We start from the raw sequence: 26,405 nt of genomic DNA, 5'->3' as shown, positions 1-26,405 counted from the left end.
TTGGGTTGAGTAGCACTTCACCATCCAGCTGCCAGCATACCAGCTGTCCTTTGTGTGCTGAAACCTGAACAGAAGTTGATCTTAATTACACATTAGCCTGCTAAACAAGTTGTTCATCTTCTTTACAATAATTCTACATCATTTTTTAATTTTCTCACAATGTGTTTTGTTCGCACCGACCAGATACTGAACGCTGTTTATCCCGACATGAAGCAGTATGTTCCTGCTGTATGCAATAGATGGTGAGCTGCTTTGAAATGTCACTCTTTTGCCTAATTAACCTTGACGCCAGCAGGGCTTCTCATGTCTCGTTTTTCTGCCCTTGAAAAATCCATTTAAATTGCACATTCAAATTAAACTGGAACCAAGCTGACACAGACGTAGGCATTAAGACATTTCATGCTTACATTTCTGTGTCAAATCTTCTCCGATGACGTAAAACCCAGTGTGGATTCTTTGAATCTTAGGCCTTTCTCAATGACTTTCATGACTGACTTTCGGGACGGATGCCACTGAAGGTCCTTGCAAGCCTGTGTTTTGTTATTCTATAGGTCTCGTTGACACTCACTCCATTTAACTTGTGAAGGCCCTTTGTTGTGTTGTATTCCCTGCACCTGTCCCGTCTGGTTTGCTTCATGAAAGAAGGAGGTTGTACCACTAGAGGAAATCAGCCTGTGGTTTGTCAGAGAGCTGGCTAACTGTCACCTCTCTGTATGTGGATTCAGTCAGGATGCAGGCGGTCCTTTGGGGTGTTGTCACATGACACGGCGCTGTATTCTCAGTGCAGTGCAGACATGCCCCGTAGCTCTCCTGCTGTCCATTTGAGAAGCGCATGGAGACGCTCATGTCCTTGTTGCGCTGCAAGCTTGATCCGAAATGTGCTTTGGGCTCCGACTGTGGATTTCCCCTGTAGATCCTTTGTCGCAACATCGTAGTGTCTCTGTAGAGACACTCGCGGAAGTTGGGCTTACACAGCAGGTAGACAATAGGGTTGTAGATAGTAGAAGATTTGGCAAACACGGCGGCGAAGGCGAATGCATCAGGAGGAACCAGCGTGGCGTCTCCGAAAGCAGCCCACATGGCCACGACAGCATATGGAGTCCAGGCACCCAGGAAGCCGATACATACTGCTACTGACAGCTATGGAGAAGAAACACATGCAGACACTTGTACATGGCTGTACATGGCTGCACACATACCGAGGCATCCTATTATTCCTTATTGCACGCACACACACACACACACACACACACACACACACACACACACACACACACACACAGATGGCTATGTACATATGTAAGTAATCAGCAAAAGCATTTTCATAACCTCAGAATAATTTAATGTCTCATATCCTGCTATCCTGCCAACTGCCAAGTCAGTCACACTAAAACGACACACTCATATCCTCTGACCTTGACGATGAGAGTGTGTGAATTGGTGGTCTTGGTCTGTGGTGTCACATGCTGCTGGACGGCCTGACGGGACCCCCGCACTGTCAGCAGAATGAAAGTGTAGGAAAGGAAGATGACGGTGCAGGGCAGTGCGTAGCAAAAAACGAAAAGGCAGACGATGTAAGACAAAGCTGAAAACTCGTGGTTCGGTGCCTGCCAGTCGATGCAGCAGGCTGTGCCGTAAGGCTCAGGGCTGTAATGTCCCCACTGAGCCAAGGGCCCAACAGCAAACACGGATGCGTAACACCACACTCCAACGACCAGGAGGCGGGCGTGCGACGAGGAGAACTGGTTACCTGATCAGACAGGAGATGGAAAAAGATGCTTTGCAGTTATTGTGGTAGTTTCTTCCCCCTCTCCTCAAATGAAATGCTTTGTTATGAAGTATGTTGTGTTGGCAACATCCCGCTCATCAGTTCAGCTTATCATCTACTCACCGTGGTTGGGGAAGCAGACTTTAAGGCAGCACACTAAAGAGAGGGCTGTGAGGTTGGTCAAGCTGCATAGACCAAACAGTACTCCGCACATGGCGTAGAGCTGACAGGTGATTTCTCCAAACAGCCACCTGTACACAAAGACGAGGAGGAAAGAGAAATGTGATGGATGCTAGGCCTGCAACTAACAATCATTCAACAATCATTTTCACTATCAATTCATCTGCTGATTGGTTTCTTGATGATGTCAGACGAGCAATCCAAAACCCAAATATATTTATATTACAATGATATGAAATAGAAAAGCAAAACATTTTTACTATCAAATAGTTGCCAATTATAATAAGTACATTTTTCACTGAGAAATTAATTTGATTCTTGAGATGGGAGAAAAAAATATAGAAAGACAAGAGTGACATGTGAAATACCGATGTGTAAAAGCCGATGGTATTGCCAGTGGGAATAAAGAGAGCGTCATCCCAAGGTCACTGATGGAGAGATTGATGATGAAGAACTCAGCTGGCTTCAAGGTCGACCGCTTGTGATACGCAACAAGTAGCAGAATGCAGTTGCCCATCAGGGACAGAACACCTGTGAAACAAAAAGAGAGGGAGATTGATCTGGGCTGGACATTGCGCACCCTGTAGGGATTCGTCAGGCATGCACGGAGTCAGCGTCGGATCAACACAGTAGAGATGTTGTTGTTGTGTGGACTTACAAAAGACGCTGTAGAGTGAACCCATGAGGATGTCGTGCTCCTTGGAGATGGTGGAGGCAAACACAGCAGATGTGTCTGAAGCATTTCCCATCTGAAATGTTAACATTTAGCACACACACACAAGTCAATTGTGAATAATGCAAATGATTAAAGAATTTACTCAACCGGTGTTGTAGGCTTAGTTGAAAACGCTCATGGGAGCAAATTAATTGAAATGGTAAATTAAATGCACTTTGAGAAGAGGGCCTTTCAAGTTGTCCGCCCACTCATGTCAACATTTACCACATTCACACACGCATTCATACACTGATGGCAGAGGCTGCCATACAAAGTTTATGCCCATCCAGATAAACTGAAGCTCATTCACACACCGATGGCAATTTAGGGTTCAGTATCTCGCCCAAGGACAGTTTGAGATGCAGACTGGAAGAGCCGGGGATCAAACCGCTTATCTTCTGATTAGTAAACGACCCGCTCTATCTTCTGATAGACGACCCGCTCTATCTTCTGATAGACGACCTGCTCTATCTTCTGATAGACGACCCGCTCTATCTTCTGAGCCAGTCACAACAAAAGAAAGAGAGCTAAATTACAGCTGCAAACGCAAAACCACATTTCTCCATTTTTGTTCTCAATGAATCTAAAATACTATCTACGGCACAAGACGTGTTTTCTTACTATCTCTATTGTGCAATACTTTCAGCCTAAAGCTGCAGAAATTGGATGGGAAAGCTGCTTTTATTAGAATATAATCCTGTGCAAGAGACGAGGACAATCCATATTAAATAGAAATATACAAAACATGATTGACGGATGGAATGAATTAGAAAGATTGTGCCTTTCGGGATTTACTACAGGAGTATGAGATGAGAGATTTAGAGCTTGGGACCCAAACAAAACGATTAAGATAACATGGGCTCAAATTGTGATGGAGAAAAGATAGTGAAATCGCAATATTGTCTCCAGCCTTCAGATGTTTACACATGATGCAAGCAGGCCACACATGCATATATGCAATACCAACAGATTAACTTTTACAATAGAAACATAGGTTTTCATTCTACCGAGAGAGCTGACAGGCGCTCAGTGATTTCCAAGAGCTCCAACATTAACCTAATAGATTGTTAGAAGAATCGAAATAGTGTCCTCTCTGCCCCAGTCGAATCATGTCGGAAGCACTCGCGCTCTTTGCAATGAGCCATACACATACGCGAGGCAATTAGTTTCTTCTCGCTCTGCCATCTGCAAACAGGATGATGACTGCTATTCAGTACGCCACTTTGCAAGATAGAAGAGTGAAAAATCAAATGGGAATCGGGGAGGAACTGCAGCGTTCAGGGACGAATGTGGAGCAATACATGAAGTGCTATCAGAGATGATACAGAGGCAGCGTTGACTCTCAAGGCCAATCACGCAGGATAAAGAACGAGACTTCATTATACAAGTCGGCATACCAGTCAATGACAAAATGTCCACACAGTTGCCCGTTTATCAGGTTCACTTCGCTAACAATAATGCAGTCCAATAGAACAGTTTGCAGCAATAGTTTGCTCTGTCAATACTATTTTAGAAACATTTTTTTGTGGGTGCATGTTTCTTGAGTGATAAGCGTCCTGTACAAGAAACATCTGCACACTCGGATCTGTGTAAAAGATGATTTAGCTCATGCCAGCTCTTGGACAGAAAACCTCACGCCTGGAAGATTTAGAGCTTGCATTAGTCAAAATAACTTTTGCACAGATCTGAGTGTAGAGGGACACTTCCCTCTGAAGTGTGCTCGTCTTTAAGCTGCACCACGTCTGAGTGAGCAGTATTTCCCAAATTTTCTTAAACCATCCCATGACCTCACTGTGTGGAAGTGACTGGGATCATTCTCGCATGTGTAAGGCCCACTTAAACACTTGCTGTCATAATTTTGTAAAACAAATTGTACATAATGCAATTTAAATAAATGCTGTACTTTTAAATAAATGTAAAAGATGTACTGAATTGTTATTTATCAAAATATTGGTGTCCGATACCAGATCAGCCTATTGTCCCCGATAGCGAGCCAGCTATCCAAACAAAACCAAGACCACCCTTAGCCACGTGAGTGTGAAAGCGAGAGGGAGGACGTAAACACGAAGAGCCGGAGAGAGCTTAACCAGCTGAACTATGACTTTGGTTTCGCTGTGACAGATTAAGTATTTTCAGAATGGCTGAGCTGTGACACTAACGTTATCATGTCTCTGAGCCGGGCTGAATAACTTTTCTGTCCAGCTGTGATTAATTGGATACCTTTGAGACAGGGACGTTGACCTCCAGATGATGATGTAGGGTGGTAAACAACATATCGCTTGCTGACCTGGTTTATGTACTCTATTATTTCATTTGCACCTCATCCTCTCCTCCAAGTTATCTGTCTCTGTGGAGAGATCTTGACTGTGTAATTTACTGGGGAAGAAATTTAAATTCATATTTGTGCAGCTTACCGCTGTTGTCAGCGTGACAGGTAATTTTGAAGGTTGTGAAAAAGTTTCCCTGCAGCATGTCATCGAAATTGTGAGATTAATTTGATGCCCCTGAAACTGGGGCTGTCGCATAACATTTAAATGGCTGCGGTCCGAGGAGATAAGTGGCCTTTTAACGGCAGACGGGCATGTTGGGATGTCCACATGCATGAGCCTATGAGCAGTGACGATCCCAAGGTCAGAGGGTTTACCAGATTGGCAGCCAGTGGATAGCTCAATCTTTGAGTTTAAATCTGACTTTGTATGTGTGTGTATGTACGTATATATGTGTGTATGTGTATATATGTGTGTGTGTGTATGTATGTATGTATATATGTGTGTGTACATATGGCATTGCCTTTCCTTCAGCCCCCTATTGTGATGTTACATTCACACCCAGCCCTCAGAGTTTGTGCCTTTATGACATTATGAATCATAAAGCATTTGTATGTCTCGTGTGTAAAGCGTCACATTGTATCTTTTATGCTTGGGTTGATTGACCTACCACGTCCCTTACGCATTTACACAGTTTTCATTGGTGCATTTCAAGGCAATAATGAACATATAAAAAAAAAATAAATAAAAAAAAAAGTATGCTCTTATACTGTATGTTAAACACGTGCTAACAAAGTCACTTTGCTTGCTTATTTTACATAGCTTTATGTTTGTTTGAAAATAATACGTTTTCCACTATAGATTAATCTGCCAATCATTTCGTCTCTAGAAAATAGAGAAACATCCTCATCACAATTTCCTAGAGCCCAGAGGGATTTCTTCGGATTGCTTGTTTTGCTCAACCAAATGTCCAAAACCCAAAGACATTTCGTTTACTATCACAAATGACAAAGAAAAACAGCAAATCTTTAATCGTTTTTTATCGGAAACTAGCAAACGTGTAGCATTTTTGCAACAATTACTCAAACGATTTACAAAATTGCCGCTTCATTTTCCTTTGATGTGCTAATCAATTGATGGACCAATCATTGCAGCTGTAGTCCACATTTTTTTGTACTATTTGTATCATTTAGTATTTTATTAAGCGTATGATTCACTGCATTGTGCAATATTTAAAAGCAACATATATGACACACAGTGTTGCAGTGCGACACATCCCCTGAGGGCCCTGTGTGACCTTTAGTGAGATGGAAGCGGTCTTAGGACTCACCCTGCTGTGTGTAACTGCCTCCTCCTCTGAGTGACTGACAGTGACAAGTGATTGCCATCACGGTTCAATATTTACACTGTGGTATAGCAGCATGACAAAGAGCCGTTGGAGGCAACTCTTTCAAATGTTGCATGACATGTTCTTACGTAATCACCAGTGTGATCATGTGATATAAATGTCTCACTAACAGTTCACTCACACTTGTGTTTTTTGCTTTTCCTGCACCATGTTCTTTAACATGTGGCGTTGGCTTGTTGCAAATTAGGATCTGAACTTAACAGTTAATAGACATGTTGATAATTTCCTAGAAATAAACAATTCACAATATCAACTTTAAAGTAAAGAGGAGGACTAAAAAAAGCATTACGGTTAATTGGATTGCTTTTCATACCCCGATGCTCAATAAACAATCAGAATATCATGTATAAGATGCTATAAAGTATCTGTAATTAATCAGACTTTAAAATGTTTGTGTGAATACAATTCTGTCACCCTAGTAAGTATCATCATCATCACTCCACCACAACTGCTTCCCCTTCGTAACACAAACGTATTACATAACCGCAGTCTGATTGAGTGTGGGAAAGAGAGCATCTCTGTGTGAATGATGGGTAAGTGTCTTGCCTCCGACAACTGTCTTCACTTTGACTTATTTGACTCTGAGCTTCAGTTGAAGGTCATTCATTTAGTCATATCACGTTGCATCCACTAGAAAGACGTCGTACTCTCACTCTGGCATCATAATCGATCACTGTCAACACATATTGATTCTCTGTTGTGAGGCCCGAGTCACAAACAAATGAATCGCTCACATGTGTCTGTGCAGGTAATAAGAAAAGGCAGTTCATGCATTCATGCACACATCCAGAAAAATACTGTGTGGTAAGCCGCCTGAGATCAAGTCGACAGGTTGTCTTGAAAACGGTCAGCACATCGACGACTACGACAAAAAGATGATGAAAAGCAGTCGCTGCTTTTCTTGTCACAGAAGGGGATGATTGGTGACCTCATCACTAATCCCGTCGGAGATCCCACAAATTGTCTGTGGTGTCTGTGCCTTAATTTCATCAGCATTACAGCCAGCACAATCCGTTTTTCACTTCCTTGAGATGGTTTTTGAACCTTGACTGAATGTCCGTCAGTAACACGTCCCTTTAACACAACCAGATGCTATCATTTCAGAGGAAGACTTGTAAGATAACAGCCACTGTGAGTCACAATAAACTAGCAGACCTTTGCACAAAAAGAAGTAAAGAAAGAAATAACAGAATAGTTATTTCTTTGAGAGTTGTGTCAGTTGCCAGCAACCATTTGAAAACAACATCAGTAAAATTTGGAAGATGAAACAAAAGCATCATCATCAATTATCCTGCATTTTGTAATTGTCTAATATCTTTGTATTGCACTGGAAATAGAAAAGACACCCCCACAGCTGTGCTGCTTACCTTCCAGGGAGGAAAGGCTTGTCCTCAGTTAAACTCATGGAAGCCAGGTGGAGAACAGGACAGAGAGGAGAGGAGCTTGGCCAGCTACCGTTAGGGAGACAGAGAGGACGAACAGACAGAGAGAGAGAGAGAGGAGAGAGAGAGAGAGAGAGAGAGAGAGAGGGAGGGAGGGAGGGGCACTGGAAGAGTCTGGTAAGGGGTTCTCCTCCTCTTCAATGACACACACTTGCACACATCCAGCCAGGTGGACACCGACTCACTCCCTCATACAGAACATGCACTCATCTTCATTGTGGAGATACGCTGAGCCCCACTGATGTAGAATGAAAAGCCCACAGTGACAGCAGGCCAGAGAGAGAGAGAGAGAGAGAGAGAGAGAGAGAGAGAGAGAGAGAGAGAGAGAGAGAGAGAGAGAGAGAGAGAGAGAGAGAGAGAGAGAGAGAGAGAGAGAGAGAGAGAGAGAGAGAGAGAGCAGCATAATACTGGCGAGCTCTGAGTGTCACTGATGACTCAAAACACCACTCCCCACCCTATTTCCTCTATCCATCGCTACTTTCCCACTATACTTATCCCCTACACTTTGATTTGCTTCTATGCTTTGGATTATTCACCTTCTTTAGACATGAGAATCATGCCTTTGGATGAATCCTGCATGTACGGTGGGCTTCCCCAAATCACTTTCTCACGGTTGACTCATACACGGCAACACCTATGAGCAACAGGTTTGTGTTCATACTTTATGTTGCAAATCGCTTGATCACAAGGATTGTAAAGGTGGCAATCACAACCTGGAGGAGAGAAAAATCTCTGTAACAATGTCATGGTGGATTTTTTGAAATAATTTCAAACATTTTGATTTTCTCTCTGAATATAAAATTGAGAATATGAATATCACAGAATGTGCCTGTGAAGCGATAATTTAAAAGCTAAAAGTGCGAAAAATTATGATTGTAATTTCTTATCGTGTGACTAGACAGCTTATGACTATTTTCATCAGGGTCCTAATAGTTCACAGTGAAGGAATTGAGCTGCACCGATAGTTAATGATTGGGCTCAGTGAATGTCCTGTTGCTATTGTGCTCATGGTAATTAATGATTGTTGGAATGCATTGAGAATTACAAAATGTTTGATGCATGATTTGCGACTGGAATGAGATTTCTTAGGTTATTGTTCATAATTCAATATGACAGACACTTAACAGAAAATAAAGTGCCATCCTCGTTCACACAGTCAATGCATTCCTCTTGGGAAGCATTCGAACTGCACCTGAAGCCTTGTGTCATCCTGCTTTATCATACTCACCCATGCAGTTTGCCCGGAGCAGCGCCGCTCTCACACTGACAGTCATGGAAAGCTGCTTAAGGGAGTGTGGGCTCGCTCGCTGCGCCGAGCCGAGGCTGCAGCGCTGCCAGAAGGCTGCATGGAACATTGCTGTCAAATTAATACCTCGGTTCAGGATGCTGTTCCTTCTCAGGCTCTTTTACAGATACTTAGTGTCACAGCCAGTGGTCTGCTGTAGTGTGAAGTCCCTACAATGACTTATTGGTGATGACATAGGCAGGAAATTATCAGAACTCGTGGAAATTATGAGAGATCATGTTGAATCATGAGGGCAGTCACTTTCCCTCTGATCATAAAAACATGGTGGAAGTCAATGTTTTAGGTTTGTCCAGACTAACATATCTCAACAACTATTTGATGGATTGCTATAAAACTTGGTACAGACATTCATGGTCCCCAGAGTGTGAACCCTAAAGACTTTGATAATCCCCTGACATTCCCTCTACTCTAACCTGGAGGTTAACATTTGTGGCTTTGAATTAAGTTTCTCGACAACTATTGGATGGATTGCCAAATCATTTTGTACAGACATTCATGTCCCCCTCGGGATGATTGTAACAACTTTGGTATTAATTTGAGCCATCATCAGTTTGAATTTATCTAAAAAATGCTTTGGTTTATAATGAAATTCCTACAAAACTAATGGCATTCTCTTCAGCTCTGTTTTGTGCTAGCAAATGATGCTAGCAGGCTAAACTAAGACCTGAACATGGTAAACACTATATCTCCTTAACATGCAGACATTTTGCAAAAAGCACAAATGTGCTTAGGAACGGCAGCGACCACGGCAAGCAGAAAACCATTTTTCCTGCCCTTGAAATTCAGTGCACTGGTGGTAGGTGAATGAATTATATGAACACAAATTATTCCAAAAATATGCCAAATTAATATGAATACATTTTACAATATCTGTTGTCAGCAGCTGCTTTAGACTGTATGAAAAGCTTCTCCTTCAGTTCATTAAATCCCTACAGCGAAGGCAGCGACCTCTGAGTGGAGATGTGCCACAAAAGAGCTCAGTGTGTTTCGCCCGATTGAATTACATGCAATTGACACCAGGCAGCTACAAAATAAGCACACCACCTCAACATACGTGATACCTGGAGCTCATTTATCCTGTGAATCACAGCCTCCTTTCCAACTTTTTACCTGCCGCGACAGCGAGTGTTTGGTGTCTGTGGACAGATTTTGCGATCGCTATAGTGTCGCAATTGTGCAAGATACAATCACGGACCTTTACAGGTATGTATATGAGATCCGAATGAAGGTCGAGTTCGAAGATGGGCATGGTCCCGAGCAAGGGGGGCGAAGGGGCCCCACCTCTTCATGCCCCTGGCCCGATTTGGCGCCGCGGCTGGTGTGATCCCATCGCAAGATTTAAATGGTCTCTACTTCTTGAAATGCATTGTGGCAGTCTCAGTACTTTCATTTCCCACTTCCCAATTAATTTTTCGCAGAATTTCCTAATTCCTGAGTTTAGTGAAGGGGTTATACAAAACACCTGTTGCACAGGCTGATAGAACTGGCTTCTAATTAAGAATTGAGAGCAGCTTGGTGCATTTCCCCTCTTCGTGTATCAGGGTGTGACGGCGTCCTTTCTTTAGAGCTTGAGAGAGGTGGGGAGTTGCACACCCAGGGCATTCTGATCCTTCCTCGACTTAATGCAGACCTTATTTCAGCAGATGTTTCTAGGCAGAAACTCAGGTCTTTAGGCCCTTTGAGAGTTCTTTGCTGTCTTAACTTTTCTGTTTTGGGGTGATTCTGAAAACCCACTGTACGCTAAACAGCAGCCAGACAAAGATTGCGATAAGCTGGTGAACATATTGGAGCATTTAGAAGCTAAAGAGGAAGATATTTCCTTCAGGAGTTGGTACCAAAACAGAGCTGAAAGTGAGTGAGTGACTCCGTAACTGCTGGATGTGTAAATAATCAATGAGCTGTGGACTAACAGACTTCATCCCTCAAGGCTAAATTATACAGTAAAGCTTCTGGCTATAGAATTGATCGGACTGCAATATGACTAATTGGCACTGCTGGAAATTTTGCCAGTGATTAATTTGAATGTGAATGCAGAATAATGAACGTCTTTTACAGATGAGCAAATTTTTCCCAGGTTTTTAATGTAGCAACTGTCCCCCTAATTAGGGAATAATACATTCTGCCCAAACACATGATGTGGAAAAGAGAAACTGAGAAGAGAACATTTGAGGTATTGATGAAATAACTGTCAAATCTAGTTGATTTCATATTGGTCATCTTATTTAAAATAACTTGTATCAATTACATGATCCGATAGGTCAGCAGTAACCCTTTGCATAAATAAAACTTCAGTTGAGTTGACTTGATTCAGTTTTTTCGAGCTGTAGACATAGCTGTTACATCCCAAAACGTAGTTACAAAGAGAGAGTTACAGAATAAATGCAACAATGGTTGATTCAACAATAATAATTAGAGGACCACCTGACCACTTTCTTAAAAGTCATGGCATTTGTCGGGTACAAAATAATTATGAATGCTATAATCATAAGCAGAGGTCACAGACGGGTACTTTTGATGTACTGTTAGGTGTTTATTTTGGGCTCCAAACTTCTCACAGGTTTAGTAAAATAAAATGTCATCTAAAATCTAGTGTTACCAGAAAATACATGGTCTATTGTTTTTCACTGTTATTATGGAAGTGACTGAATTTGATATGATTTGTTAGCTCTTCTTGTTAACCTTCTATTGGTTCATCATTTAGCTCTCACATCAGGCATCAATGTCTTAGCTTCTCTGTTTTTGTAAGAGAGCGACTGAGTTTCATGAGTTTCAAAGGAAGACAGAACAGATTGAAATGGATTATTTGGTTTGGTTAAGGAAGCAGCAAAACTAATGAAGCAGATGTAAGATTTGCTGTGTTCTAGGTTGACGTCATTCTCACAGTGAAACACTGACTCACAAAGACTCGTAAAGACCAATAAAGCGGTCTTATCAATATCCTTTTAGAATATCAACATCCTCTGTTGACACTTTTTCAAAGTAGGATGGAAGAGGACGAGATCAAGAGGCTCATTACATGAATGTTTCTATTTCAATGGGGTTCTTCTAATTTTATGGGGGCTTAAACTGGATTTAAAAAACATTGCGACTCATAAAATGGACAAAGCTTGATTATTTAATCTAATTTATCGAATGATTATTTTCATAATAGTTTAAACCACCTGTTTAGGTTAATCTTTTAATCACTGAAATGCCATAAAATACATAAAGATTACCGCCAAGCTCCCAGAGCCCAAAGTAATTTGTTATCTGTAGCTTTGAAGCTACGCTTAACTGGATTAGTTTGACATTTTAATAAATACGCCTTTTGGCTTCCTATCCAAGGGTTAGGTAAGAAGATAGATACCACAAAATATGAAGTATGGCTTTAGAGCCAGGAGTTGATTAGCCTAACTTAGCGTCAAATCTAGGCAGTGGGAAATGCCAAAATACCTATCTAAAAGCTCCAAAGCTCACTTATTAATGTTATGTCTTCTTAGTTTGATCTGTAAACAAACTTAAATAATAACGTTAATTCACAATGTGTAAAAAAATACAACAAGAGGCCGTGAAATGGGTGCTTGCTGTATATCTGCATATGACACCTGCGCTCTTCATGCTCGTAACACCCATCTAATGTACATAAGATAATTTATTAAGTCCAGAGATGTATTGTACTTATGTGCACCTTCTGTGCACTTCCTTCTCTTAAAATCTTACTGTTTGTAGAAGCTTTTCACACCAGCATGAATTTGCCTAGTTTCCCTTCTGCTTTCCTTCTGTCATAATCTACCCTCCACTTTGAGGACTGAGACAGGCACTTAACTCAATAATCCATCTTCTGTGATTTGAGATTTTTCAAGAAGCAGTAACGTGTGAAGCTGTACTTGAGCTTCTATCCTCTATGTATTGGTGAAAAGTTGTACTCGTATAAATAAACCCACGCCTACAAAACATTGTGACATTTACCATCACAAGTTTTGAAATGATGAATACAATATAGTCCTGCCTAACTTGGTACTGCTTCCTGAAAAATGTGAAATCCTGGAGCTTAAGAAGCTCTTGAGTCCTTGAGTTAAAGTAACCCTCTCCTGTGAGCCAACTGTAATCATCACTCTCTGCTGTCTGGCCATCACTATAAATGAGGACGAAACCTCTTCTTTCACCTTAAGCGTCCAGAGAGGACATTATATAGGATGATTCACGATTCACACCACTGCAGCGCTCTGTTTACTCAAATAGCCTTTGTCCTCTGTCTTTGTGCCAGCTTTGTCTCTTGTGATGTGAGTGCATGCCTTGGCTATAGTGACAGTGTGCGAGTTGTGCATGGGAGCATAATCGGATCCATGAGGGAGAAGTGAAGAGACTCTTGAATCAGAGGAGACAACTTCACCAGAGCCGCCTCGACTGTGTTGTTGTCTGCGCTTGTGTAAGGTGTGAACGTATAGGAGATATAATAGGAATACAGAAAAGAAAGTAGAAAACACAAATAATGACGGAGACATGAGGAGTAACATGGGACTGGTGTGGTGCAGTAAGAGAATGGTATATTATTTTGTGTATGGCTTTATAGACAGCAACCTATTATATATGTAGTTATTTATTTTTCATGGCATTTGTGTTTATCATTGCACTTAAGTAATGGAAGAAAAGTAGTTTGTAGGTCTTCTGGAAACAGTGAATATCTCTTTCTGCCTCTCACTCTCTCTCTCTGTGTGTGTGTGTGTGTGTGTGTGTGTGTGTGTGTGTGTGTGTGTGTGTGTGTGTGTGTGTGTGTGTGTGTGTGTGTGTGTGTGTGTGTGTGTGTGTGTGTGTGTGTGTGTGTGTGTGTGTGTGTGTGTGTGTGTGTGCGTGCGTGCGTGCGCATGAATGAACCTGCATCATTACCTAGGGTTATATTTGTTTCTTGAGATCGCGCGATCACTCCACTCTTCCAACATAAATTTGGTGTCTACTCTTTCTGTCTGTCCTCCTTTTCCTGCCTGCAATTGCCGTCGTTATTATTCACCACATGTCTCGGGTTAAATAGTTTTTATACAGCAATGGGCTCATCTCCCACATAGCTGTGAATTGAATGGTTGTTTGTCCGATATGGGGAGTGGCTGAGCAGGAACTACAGTAATGAGAACTGTGCTCAGCTGGCCTTATAGATTTATGGAGAGAGAGAATGAAATATGGGGCTCCTGTGCTGAAGTCCCCCGTGTCTTTCTGTCTCACCTTGGCAATAAGGCAAGTTTGCAGGTTTCCTCTGGCTGTCCTCATGAAAATAATATTTTGAAGTGAGACTATAATTTATATTCTGCATGAACATAGCTTCAGTCAAGTCAAGCCTCCCTAGTCCCCAGCAGTCAACAGTATTATTGCTTCTCTATTGCTCTCTTGTGGTTTCCCCACTTCTCTGAATCAATACCTCTAACCACTAAAGTAAAACATGACTAGTTTCTGAAATGCAGGGTTAGACCAGAAGTTATTATTATAATTTTTTTAATGTATCTATCACCTGTTGTGTGACAAATCTGTAAATATACATAGTCAACATGAATAGAAATGTAAACGTGTTTATTGGATTGTCTTTATTGAAAAACCTTGAAATTCAGCTTGAAATGCTAACATATTATGTTGAGTTACAATCAGAATAGAAACGGATGCTCAAGAACTGAAATCATATAAAAACATAATATATTGTATACTTCTAGTCTAGACATAAGAAAAATCAATACAAAATCTTAAACATGTAAACATTGTTATACAACCGTTCATACAATATTCTTTGTAAGCTTTACAGAAACAGTACAGTAACACCGGTGCAGTTTGTTGCCGTTTTTGTCTTCCACAATCACTGGAGCTCTAAATAAAGGTCAATTAAAACAAAGACTGAATTTCAGCACCTTCGTGATTCAATTTCACGATTCTGTGTTATTAGTGCAGTTGGAATTAGCTGCCATTTTGTTTTCATTTTTATAGCGTAAGCTAACTAAAACCATCCTTCAGTGCAGGTTCAAAACCTTTGTATTTTACAATTCAAATAATAAGATGGGGGTTTAAGTGGACCGCCACTACACCTGCAGAGTATTTCCCCTTTTTCGTTCATTTTTAGAATCTATTGTCCGTAACTCCGTATGAACTGAACTAATTCAAAGTGAAGGTGTCCCCTCGTCTCAGCTCTGGCTCCAGCTCTAAACTCTGTTGTGTTGGTTCTACCTGGGAGGTGCAGTTTCGGAGTTCCCCTCTCAGCTCAGACAGCTGCTGAGCATGACTGGAAAGAGTCCCATTGACTTGCACGAGAATCCCATTCGATTGTCTCTCCAACTCCTCCCTGATTCTCTCCAGGTCATCTGCTAGGTAATTCAGGCCCTTGCACTGGTCTTCCACACTGGTAACACGCCCTCCAACCTCAATAACCTCTTTCTGGACCCCCATTGCTGTGCTCCGGCAGCCCCGGACCTCCTCAGCTAGCCGCCTCTTCATCTCCTGCAGCTCACCTTTAACCCGGGTCAGTCTGCGCTCACCTGCACCAAGCATGGAAGCCTGATGTCCAACCAGCTGCACCACACCCTTTATCTGCTGGGCCAGACGAGCCTCTCTCTCATGCCAGGAGCTGTTGGCTTGGCCCACCTGGTGGACCACTGTCCCCAGGGAATCCTGGAGGCCTTTGAGGGTATGGTTGACTGAGCGGACATTGAACTTGAGGATTGTGAGCTCTCCCTGGATGGGATAATCTCCCTCTGCTTGTTCCTGCTGGTCCCTGGAGGTCAGACGCCTCTGGATGTTCTGTAGTGTAACATTGAGGCTATTCAAACGGTCACCTTGCTTGTTGAGTTCATCCTTCACATTCTGCTCCTCTGCCAGGTTGGCACTTGGTGCCGCTGAGTCTCCTTGGACGGCAGATGGGTTTTGAGGTGAGGAACAGGAAGAAGAGCAGAGAATCTCAAGGCTGCTCAGGTGCTTCTGAACTCTGTCCACATCTATCTCTAGTCTCCCTCTGAGAGACTCCAGCTCTGTCTCCAGAGTGGGAACAGAATGACCCTCCAGCAGTGCGGGAGCAGTGGCATTACCCAGCTCCTCCAAAGCCGTCAGTAAACGGCCTTCCAGAGCCCTCAGCTTACCATCCATTATTGCTTCCACCCCTGGTCCTGTCCCCACTCTGTCTGGGACACCACTCCCCCTTCCAGACTCATCAATGTTAATCTCCCCTGTCAGGTTGAGCTTGGCCTCTACATACCCTAGACGCCCCTCCAGCATTCCCTCTATGTGGTCCTTGTGTCCACCTAGCTCCAGTCTCAGGTGCCCCTGGGATTGGTTGAGGCCTGCCATGGATGTTTCCAGCATTTGTACCCTTTCAACCAGTCCACTCACTCTACCAGAACAGCTCTCTGTTGCTTTTAAACCATGGAGCTGTGCTTGGAGGTTTCTCAGCTCTGTTCTCAAGTCTGTGTTACTCTCCTCCAGAGCGTCCTCCATCTGCTCCTGCCTCTTATTTTGCTCCTTCTGGCACTGAAGACGCAAATCCCCAGCTTTCTCCTCGCATCGCCCCTCTGCACTCTCCACCCATTTCTCAAACCCACCAATAATTTCTGTCCTGGCTACACTCAGCTTTGCGTCCATTAAGTTCTCCATAGCTTTCTGCGCATTTTCCCCAAGATTTCCGTTGGAGTCTGATACCACCCCAGCTCTATTTGACATCTTCTTCAGTGCTCCATCGTGTCCTGTCACTGTTGCTTTGAGTTCCTGCAGCTCTGCTGTCTTGGCTTGCAGCCCTGTCCTGAGCTCTTCTACCCTTCCATTCAGTTCTGTGAGTCCTGGAAACACGTGTCTGCCATCTAGACCCTCTGTCTCAGGGTCGCCCCCTGGAATCTCTACAAACCCTACACTGGATGGACCAGAGGCTACAACAGGAACGGGACCAGGGGCAGCAGAGAGAAGAGCTGACAGCATCCTGTTGGCATCCTCTCTCAGCGAGGCTCGTAGACTATCTTCCAGTCCATTCACGATTCCCCTCAGGGTTTCCAGGCCCTGGTTTAGATGTTGCACATCCTCCTCCATTCGATATATTCGCTCCTCTGTCTCACTGTCCAGAGCCTGGCCTGAAGAGAGAAAGAAAAGCTGTTAACATTGGGACAAACATGATACACTTTGTGCTTTAGTGTGATTTGAATCCAGGTCAAAACGATGATGTTAAATCAGGATTTCAGAGCCCACGATGAAAAGTGTGAGTATGCTTAGTTTTGTCACTATCCAGTACCAACAATGCGCTACATAGTCAAACCCAGTTAGATCAAGTATGTAGTTTAGAATTTGGACACACCTATGGTCTCACCTTCAGGCTGTTCACCATCAGAGGGAGCAGGAGGGATTTCCTCTGGTATGTGTTCCTCAGGTCCTTGGCTTTGTTCATGCTCATGCTCATGTTCTTGGTCGTGCTCTGTGTGATGTGGTTCCTGGTGCTCTGGCATTGGCTCCGGCTCGGATGGATAAGGCTCAAAGGAGATGTCTGGGAAGGAGGAGGTCCTCGGAGGTCCAAAGTAGCGCATTGGGTAGGAGTTAAAACTGCCTGTGGGAGGTCCTTTGGGTCGACTCCATGGGTTGGCCTTCACAACAGTGTTAATAGGTGGGCCCTTGAACATGGGACCCTTGAACATGGGACCTTTGTACTGTGGGCCCTTAAACTGTGGGCCTTTCATCGGTTGGCCCTTGAATGGTGGCATCCTTTTCATGGGGTGTTGGTAAACTGGATGTCCCTCCATACAGCCATAACCAGAGTACCCAGGACAACAACGCCACTCCAGCTCTGTGACTGTTTTATGTGCCACCTTGTACATTGGTTTGTACATCAGACGATACCTGAGGGAAACAACCATCAATCAGAAAAGTACGCTTGACTGTGGTATTTCTCTACCCTGAAGTGATATAAATCCCATTTTTTTAAATATCAACATGACATAATATAAGCCATTATTTACTCACTGTAGAGTTGGACATTTTTGACCCCAGGAGCACTTGTTGTATTCAGCTTTTACATATGGGGCTGCCCCATCCTGCACGGTGAAGGACACTGTCTTTTCAACCACATAGGCGCAGTGGTTCCTTTCAGAGAGGAGATAAAAGATGACAGAATAGAGGTGAGACAAATAAATATGATTTCTAGTTGGCTTTAGAAAAACAAAGTTTTGTCACTCAAAGTAAAATGTAAGTTAAGATCATAAGTGATATGGACTTGATTCCTAAGAGCATAAGACAGAGAGAGAGAGAAACAGAACTTACTTGTGTCTGCTGGTGGCTTTCCCTTGGTCATGGTGGTGATTGAACCCAGCTTTATACTGGTTAAATTGGAGTGGTCTGTAGAACTTGGTTTCGACCAGTGACAAAAATAGAGTAATGAACACAAAAGGACTCACAGCCATCACAAAATGCATCCTTGAATATCCTCGTGTTGAAAGTCAAAAATGGGTAAAAGTCCTCAAACTGAGGTAAAGGTGATCTCACAGAATATAAAAGCAATACCCTAAATATTCCACTCCATTCACTTGATATGGAAATTATTGAATTGTAGGGCTTCTGACAAAAGAAGATATCTCAAAACGCACAAACTCAGAGAGAAGGCTACAAAATTGACATGAGAAAAAGACTTGAGTCTCTGCAGTATAACCCTTTTCTGGCTGTGCTATAAAGCAGAATGCCTCCCTGTGAATGTTGACCCTGACGCTGGCTGTGGGTGTGGTGGACTCTGTTAGAGTGACAACAGTCCACTGTGAGTTTGGTGGACTACAGACGCCACTAATAGGGCCCCACTGCCACCATCTGCATATCTCCGCCCACTCAACCTCCTTAAAGTAACATCAGGGTGACAGTGAAAGAGGGGAGAGAGCCCTCACCTTCACAGTTAGTGTTATTGATGGTATTCTGTAGTACTCAACTTTACACAAAATGTTGTTTTTATTATTCAGCTAGTTTGAAGGCTGCCTTCCACCCATCAGGGCTGAGGCTAAAGTACCATGAGCTATTTTCCCATGGTGACATCATGTACAACACCAGACCTGTCCCAAAATAGACTGTTTTTTTCTTTTTTTTACATTTTAGGTTAATAGCAGAAATTAATTATCCAAGCTGACAAGTGGACATATTCCGCAATTATTCATTTGTTCTTTAGAGTATGAAGAAGACTTACTCTGTATTGTGTGTGTGATCCTTAACAATATAACATTAACCCTGACCATGTCCGTCTTACTTTTGCAGAACACAATGTGCAGTGGTGGGAGAAGTATTCAGATCTTTAACTTAAGTATCATTACCAAAGTGTAGAAATACTAGTTCCAAGTAAAAGTCCTGTATTTAAAAAAAAAAAGTACACAAGTTATACTTAAAGTACCAATAATAAATATACTTGTGCTTTTTTAATATATTAATGGAATATAATTATTGATGCATCAATGTGTAAGCATTACTAATATTGCAGCTGGTAAAGGTGGGGCTTCTTTTGTACTTTACTATCTTATATACTGCCGGGTACCTTAATCTATAACGATACATCATAATTTATCAGTTAATTATCTGAATCTCCAAAGTAACTAACAACTAAAGCTATGAAATGAATGTAGGGGAGTAAAAAGTACAATCGATGCCTCCAAATTGTAGAAGGCAGCATGAAATTGTAATACTCAAATTAAGCACAAGCACCTCAAAATTGTAGTACAGTAGTATAGCATACACGAAATATATAATATTGTGTGGGATCTGTATGGAGATCTTTCTTAAAGCTAGAATGACTGTTCTGTGATGATATACTTGAGGTTGTCTCTAAAGGGAAATGTGGGAAACATCTTGGTCTCTTTTACTTCACACATAGACACAGTTTATACCCCGACCTAACAGCAAACCTCCAGGACTGGGAACAAATAAAAACAAATACCCTGTGTCGAAGGCTGTGGCAGTGCACACCCATGCCTGAGTGCTTTGCCCCACAAGCCCACACATTCATTTACAACACTAGTCTTTGTACAGTTGAAAAACTTCACCGCCCTGAGGAAAGGAAGACGCCTGGCTGCTCCACTGTACCACAAACGGAACACTTTCCACTAAAAGGCCACGTTAGACGGAGACGCATTTTGGCCGCTTGCATCCATTATGACCATTTTATCGTAACAATTTTCCAACAAAGCCCAGTGAAATAAGTAATTCACAGAATCAGCTTTTGGAGGGCAAACTGAACACTCTTGTGAATACAATCAAAGCCTCCAAATTAAGCTTGTACAAGTTATGTATTAAGTTTTTCACAACTTTAAGTATTTTCTGTTGGCCTTAAAGTTAATTAGACTTCGCTTTTCTTTTAAATCTCCTATTCTATTATAACGGAAAGTGCAGGGTAGCATGTGATTTATTCCCAAGGGAAAAATTTATATACCTTGTTAGTGATTATGCAGATAGACCAAATGTAGGTGGGTAAGGATGGAGTTAACAAAATACCACCGTTTCCACTTATCGCCTACGTCTGTAGTTACAGGTTACTTTTCAGAAGATTTCACACAAAAATACATTGTCTACGTTGCATACAGCTCTTATCTCATCGGTTGCGTTTTGATAGGACAACAGCAGCAAAGTTTAAATAAGTTGATTTTTGAGCGCAGTGCGCCACGCAAAAGGTAGCGCTTCTGCCTAACCGGGCGCTACCACTCTCCCTATAGGAAAACAATAACACAGCCAGCACACAGAGATTTTACTATTGATCATGTGTGGGAGGACTAGGATTTGTTAGCAGTTCCATTTCCTCTCTAAACTTCTTAGATGGTTTCATTTAAATAAGTCCCAATGAAGTCAAATTATCCAATATTTATAAAAACATAAAAATTAAAACAGATTTGTGTAAATTCATTTTTTTTTTGCTGTGAACATTGTAACATTATCTCATTTTGAACAAGAGTAACACTGTGTCCGTTATTTTGCAGGGATCTTTTGATTGACCCCTTTTTAGAAGCCGGCCCATTTCCTGTATCCTGTTTGTACCAGGTCCCACCTCTTTCACCTGGAAACACCCTGTTTAGTGTAGATGCACAACAGTGTGTGTGTTTGTGTGTGTTGCATATTCTCCGTGAGCTATTTTACTCTCCCAATTTGTAAACAAGCTCTCATTGTATCATGTGAAGCATGTTGCAGAGCACACAGCATCCAGGCTCTGACTTTCTAGTGCTGTGAAACAAGTGCAGCTTTATTCTGCAGGCTGGTTGCGGCTCCACCCGGAGTTTTCCTTGAACGTCATCACACAGTTACAGCTGTTTTAGCTTCCACTCACCTGCCCTTCTTAACGCATACATCAGGCTGAAGCTGTTCATGGACTTCTTGACATCGCCACATTATAGACAGGGTGAGGCCAAACTTGCCTGCATGGAAAAACAAAGTGCAACACTATCTCTGAAAGTCTGTGCAGCATGTGGGTATTTGTGTTTATCCCTTTCCCTATTTCTTTGTGTCTATTTAGTTTTAACACCAGCGGTCCAAATTCTGAGCTGGCCTGTAAATCTCCTAATGTGTGTCTTTAGTTTTCAACGAAGTCGGTGCGTAACTGGACTGTGTGTTTGGCAGAGCTTTCCCAACAGTGCTGGCATTTTCAGTATTTGTTTAAACTTGCATCGAATAATTGAGCAGGAGCATGATCCACAGAGTATGAAAGGTCTATACATTTTTTTATAGTTTCTTAATGCACTGAAGTAAGCCTGATAAAACCTTATTCTGAACACTGTATTTCCTGCCAGCTTGTTGTACTAGTTTCTGGATACTGCATGTTAATATATCAATGGCTGTAACTTGACAGGGAGAAATGCATAATGCAATCACGCGTGAAACTTAGAAAATAGTCCAAGCAGCTTTTATTCATCACATTAACTGTTCACGTTTAAGAGATAATCTTGCAAATGCAGGTTTAGAAATTGCTGTGTCTAACTTGCAGGGCTGTTTGTTGTAGAGTGGCCTATATCCGCTCTTGTATGTTCACAGCCATGTAACAGAACAAACAAGAGTAATTGGTCTCGACACTTCACAAACCTCAACCTTGTTTCCAGTGGAGGTGCACCCAGTTGCGTGCTTTTCCTTTTTCATTTTGGCCTCTTTCTGTAAGATTCTTCTGTTTTAAGTTTACGTTGTCGAGTTGCCATTTTTTTCTCTTGGTACTTGTGGAAAAAGATTAATTCGGAGGCGTCACCATCTGAAGAATTTAGTCATTAAATGAGCCAAATGTGGTGGCCTGAACAAACATAATTTGGGGGCCATATGGGAAGCAAGAGGTCACGGCACACTTCACACCTCAGCCAAGAAGTTCAGTGTGTTTGCTGTTGCCATTCTCAAAGCAGTGAGTACACATCTGGAGACAGCCAACACACGCGCGCGCACACACACACACACACACGCACACACGCACACACACACACACACACACGCGCACACACACACACACAGAGAGAATACCCAAAATGGTAGTTGTGATACTGGAGGTTTATTTGAAGGAATACAGTATTTAATGTGTTAAAGTATATTTCTGCCTTTGTAAATATAATATTGAACATAGTCAGATATTGCTCAGTACTATTAGACAGTACAACGTCTCTCTGTCATCAGAATAAGACTGCCCCCTTGTGTTGACTGCTGGTTTAGATGTTAAGAGGAGAAGCAGCCGCCTCACTTTCTCTCTCCTAAATGCTCTGACTTTGTTCTTTGTTGTTCAGTGTACACATATGGGTAGACTTATTGCTTATTAATGTTTGGACTGTTAATAATACACTGGGGAGGGTTTTCTGGATTACTCTGGCATGACCATAAAAACAATAGAAATAAGATACAGTATTTGAAATATTTCTATGGTAAAAACAATTATTGGAAAAGAATTCCTTTGTTAAACAGCTCAGTGTAAACCTCAAAGAATACTATTAATAAGTGAGGCCCTTTGATGTTCTCTCTTGTGGAAACTATTAATTCGAGCGCTCCCTTTCATCTTTTTAGCGCTCGAACCGGGCCAAATGTGTACATGCTTAAAGTTTAAGAGGAGCCCCAATGCTCCAGTCTGCATTTCCTCAGAATCATCTGCAGAAACCAGCCATACCCACACCCTGACAGTTAAACTAGTCAGCCGGGTTTACAACCACATGTGCAGTTTGTGTAACTGTCACCACTGTTTAGAAAAACCAGGCTAGAGCCAATGAGGCAGTAATCACCAGTGGTGAATGGGAAGATCACTGCCCATGATTCAAACATTGGGAGGAGAGGGGGGGGATGTCGGAGAATATCTGGCAGATGCTGTTATCTAGTGTGGAGTCATTTCAAATAAACACCAATCAGCAGGGTGCGCAGCCTCCCATCTACTCTTGGCATATTTCCATTCTCATAAACCCAAAGAGAGAATATTTAATCGGTACATTCAAGGCACCCAGAATGACACCATCACCAGCTGTAAAACTGTCGATTTTGTGAGCAGGTGTGCAACTGGGAACTGTGCACCCTGTGAGCTGTCTCCTGTTGCTTCCTGTTGCTGCATGGCTTGAGAAGGCTTATTTCGTATTTCTATCGCTTTCTTTATCATCAACCTTTGTTTATTCAGGACGAAATTGACAGCAGTACACTGAATTCACATTCATATGGGCTAGAAGGATATACAATGCAGGATAACAACCATAGTATTAACAATAAAGGGATGAAAAAGTTGAATACAAATTAAATAAATAAAAGATGTCTGGCGAGAATGATATACAGCAATATGAACAGTAAGCTGACAAAAAGTTAAATAACAATTAAATAAACAAGTCTGCCTAGAAGGACGGATATATAACAGCAATATAAACAATAACATGTAGAAATGCTAATTACAAACAATAAATAACAACTATGTCTGCAAATTAACCAAAGCAGGAACACTATACAACAACCTCATCATCTTGCATTCACCTAAATGATCTACCGACACGTTCCAGTCTAATTTCAATACCTCCTGTAATTTGTTCCATTTATTTGGTGCGAAAAACCTAAAAGACAATTTCCCAAACTCAGTAGTTATCTGAGGAGTTTCAAGGGATAAAAAAATCCTGTGAGCGTGTGTGATGACAAATGGATTTGAGTTGAAGGAAGTGAGGTAGGAGAGTAACTTGCCTAGCATTGCCTCGTAAACGAAACAAGAAGGCATGTCTTTCCCGTCTATCACTGACAGTGATAGACTGGTATAGCTCACAGTGGTGAAACCATCACCAGTAATTAAACAGAGAGAGCTGTGGTAAACTGTTTGTAGTGATTTCAGTGTGGATGGGGCTGCAGGCGTATACAAGATATCCCCATAATCTGAACATTTTTCATTTTATTCTCGGTGTCTTCTGTCTGTAAATTTTGGGCAACACCTCATTGGTTTCAAAACATTTCGCCAGAGGACTGAAGTTGAAAATGAATTAGCTGGCTAACACTGGGACATTTACATAAATGTTGACTAATGAGCCTTTGTCCTTTTTATAAATGAATTATAAAAATGCCCACATAGTCCTGAGAAGAGGCCTAATCAGGGAAGATAAGTGAAAACACCTGTGTAGGTGGATTACTAGCCTTAAAGGGAAAATCAAGCAGTTATCCAAGTTAAGCTGATTTACTGAATGGAGTTACACTATAATCAACAGTTGCATGACAAACATTACAAATGTAAGTATTTAACAGACATAAGAAGCTCTGTTTTATCTTTTGTGATAAGAGCGCCGCCATGTTGCAGTACTCTAACTGGTTGCATCACAGGGTTGGTAGGCTTGGCTGAGTTCAACAGATACAATGAGGAGCCACAGGACAGAAGAAGACAAAAGAGAGGCCGCTATTGTATTGCTCCTGGATGTAAAAAGGACTTTTACAAGATTAAAGTCCAGGACAAAAAACGGCCCATTTTCATAAATGGAAAACAGTACTCCACTAAAGAGAAAGAGTCCTCCGATGGGCGATAACTCCAGCTGCACTGGAGTACACTACGAAAGCACTACTTTATTCTGAAGCCCACTGTAAAGCGTTTGATGACCTATAACTTGCCGGTAGCTTATCAGCTAGCTCCCGGCTCAACATTAGCATACCAAAACCACCAACACAAAGTAAAAATCACCAGAGACATTATTGTCCTTAGTGACCTGTGTTCTTCTCTGTCTCTCCCTCTTGAAGCCTCGGTTGTACCCCCAGCACACAGCTGGGGACTTTTGATTAAACTACTAGTATAGTAGTACATAGCTACTGTTTAAAACTGAATAATAAGTACCAATCATTTGCTTTACCCAGACCAGCCACAACATTAAAATGCTGATTATAAACTGATGCATCAGTAGTATGAATAAAGACAACAACAACAACACATGTCCACTGTGCATAATTACTGCTTTGATACGAGATAATTTTTCCGATAATACGTACGTACTTTTATTTAAGAAATATTTAGAATGCAGGATTATTACTTGTTACAGTTTTATTTCATATCTCACGACAATGACAGCTGATGACAACTTTATTTGTATGTGAATAAGACTATAGGGTGGTGCACCTTGTGTAGCTGTGATGAAAATATTGTTTCTGCCCTTCGACTGCAAAGATGCTTTTTTTTTCATTTAGGAAGTCAACAAGGTCATTAAACTTGTACTCAGAAAGTATGCAAATACCCTCCGATAAGCATCTGTGTCCTTCCATCATTGCACAACAGAACACCTGCCCACATCCACTGTTGACACTGATTAAGTGCCATGCACTGCGGATAATATTGTGGATGTCACCTTGAACTCTGCCATCAGCTTTCATCATCACACTTGCACCGCTACAGTCCTTTCTCAAAATCTGTCTCAGCAGGACAATCATGTATTATTGTGAACACGGCATTAGTCTCTACAGAAAAGAAATGCAGTTTTTTAACACATACAGCGGTGGTGTCAGTTCATTATTGTTTTCCTGTTTTGTAGATTTGAACCAGAGCAGCCTGATGTCAAAGTATGATATATTTATAAATACATAGATGAGAACCACGAAATGTATTTTAGTCCAGACCTTCAGGGGCAATCCCTCAGCTACTCCCTGACGCTCCACTAAGATTTGTTGCAGCGGAGAAACAAAACTCAGTTTGACCTCATTTTAGGTCTTTTTTTTAATGTATTTATATACATGCCTATTTGTAGTGTGAGATCCCTCCCCACTTAGACATGAAACTGAGTGGATTCATTAAGTATTGATGACGGGGCGTGAGAGCCAATATATGGAATACCTCTCTTGCATCCACCGTTGATGGATTGCCTAAGGCTGGGTGAACAGCAGCATTTGTCATTTAAAGTGGTCATGATTATATTGCTACATTCCAAAAGTGCAAAT

At 41.9% G+C, this 26,405-nt stretch overlaps 2 protein-coding genes across 2 annotated transcripts; both read right to left on the bottom strand.

The window, feature by feature from the left end:
• Positions 1-657: 657 nt before the first annotated feature.
• On the bottom strand, positions 658-2,697 carry opn7d (opsin 7, group member d). The gene is made up of 5 exons (XM_076091984.1): positions 2,607-2,697; positions 2,317-2,479; positions 1,892-2,019; positions 1,416-1,750; positions 658-1,140 (listed from the first exon to the last, which is right to left on the bottom strand). The coding sequence occupies exons 1-5, from the start codon at positions 2,695-2,697 to the stop codon at positions 658-660; spliced, it is 1,200 nt and encodes a 399-aa protein (XP_075948099.1).
• A 12,497-nt stretch (positions 2,698-15,194) lies between these two features.
• emilin3a (elastin microfibril interfacer 3a) lies at positions 15,195-18,478 on the bottom strand. Its single transcript, XM_076092505.1, has 4 exons — positions 18,327-18,478; positions 18,030-18,149; positions 17,383-17,906; positions 15,195-17,149 (listed from the first exon to the last, which is right to left on the bottom strand). Exons 1-4 carry the CDS (start codon positions 18,476-18,478, stop codon positions 15,195-15,197), a joined length of 2,751 nt encoding a protein of 916 aa, XP_075948620.1.
• Between the last annotated feature and the right edge of the window lie 7,927 nt (positions 18,479-26,405).

This window comes from Anarhichas minor, unplaced genomic scaffold, assembly GCF_050575085.1.
Source record: "Anarhichas minor isolate MPS153535 unplaced genomic scaffold, ASM5057508v1 ptg000003l, whole genome shotgun sequence".
Lineage (NCBI taxonomy): Eukaryota > Metazoa > Chordata > Actinopteri > Perciformes > Anarhichadidae > Anarhichas > Anarhichas minor.
Note: the sequence above shows the minus strand (reverse complement) of the source record. Positions and strands in the feature narration are given on the sequence as shown.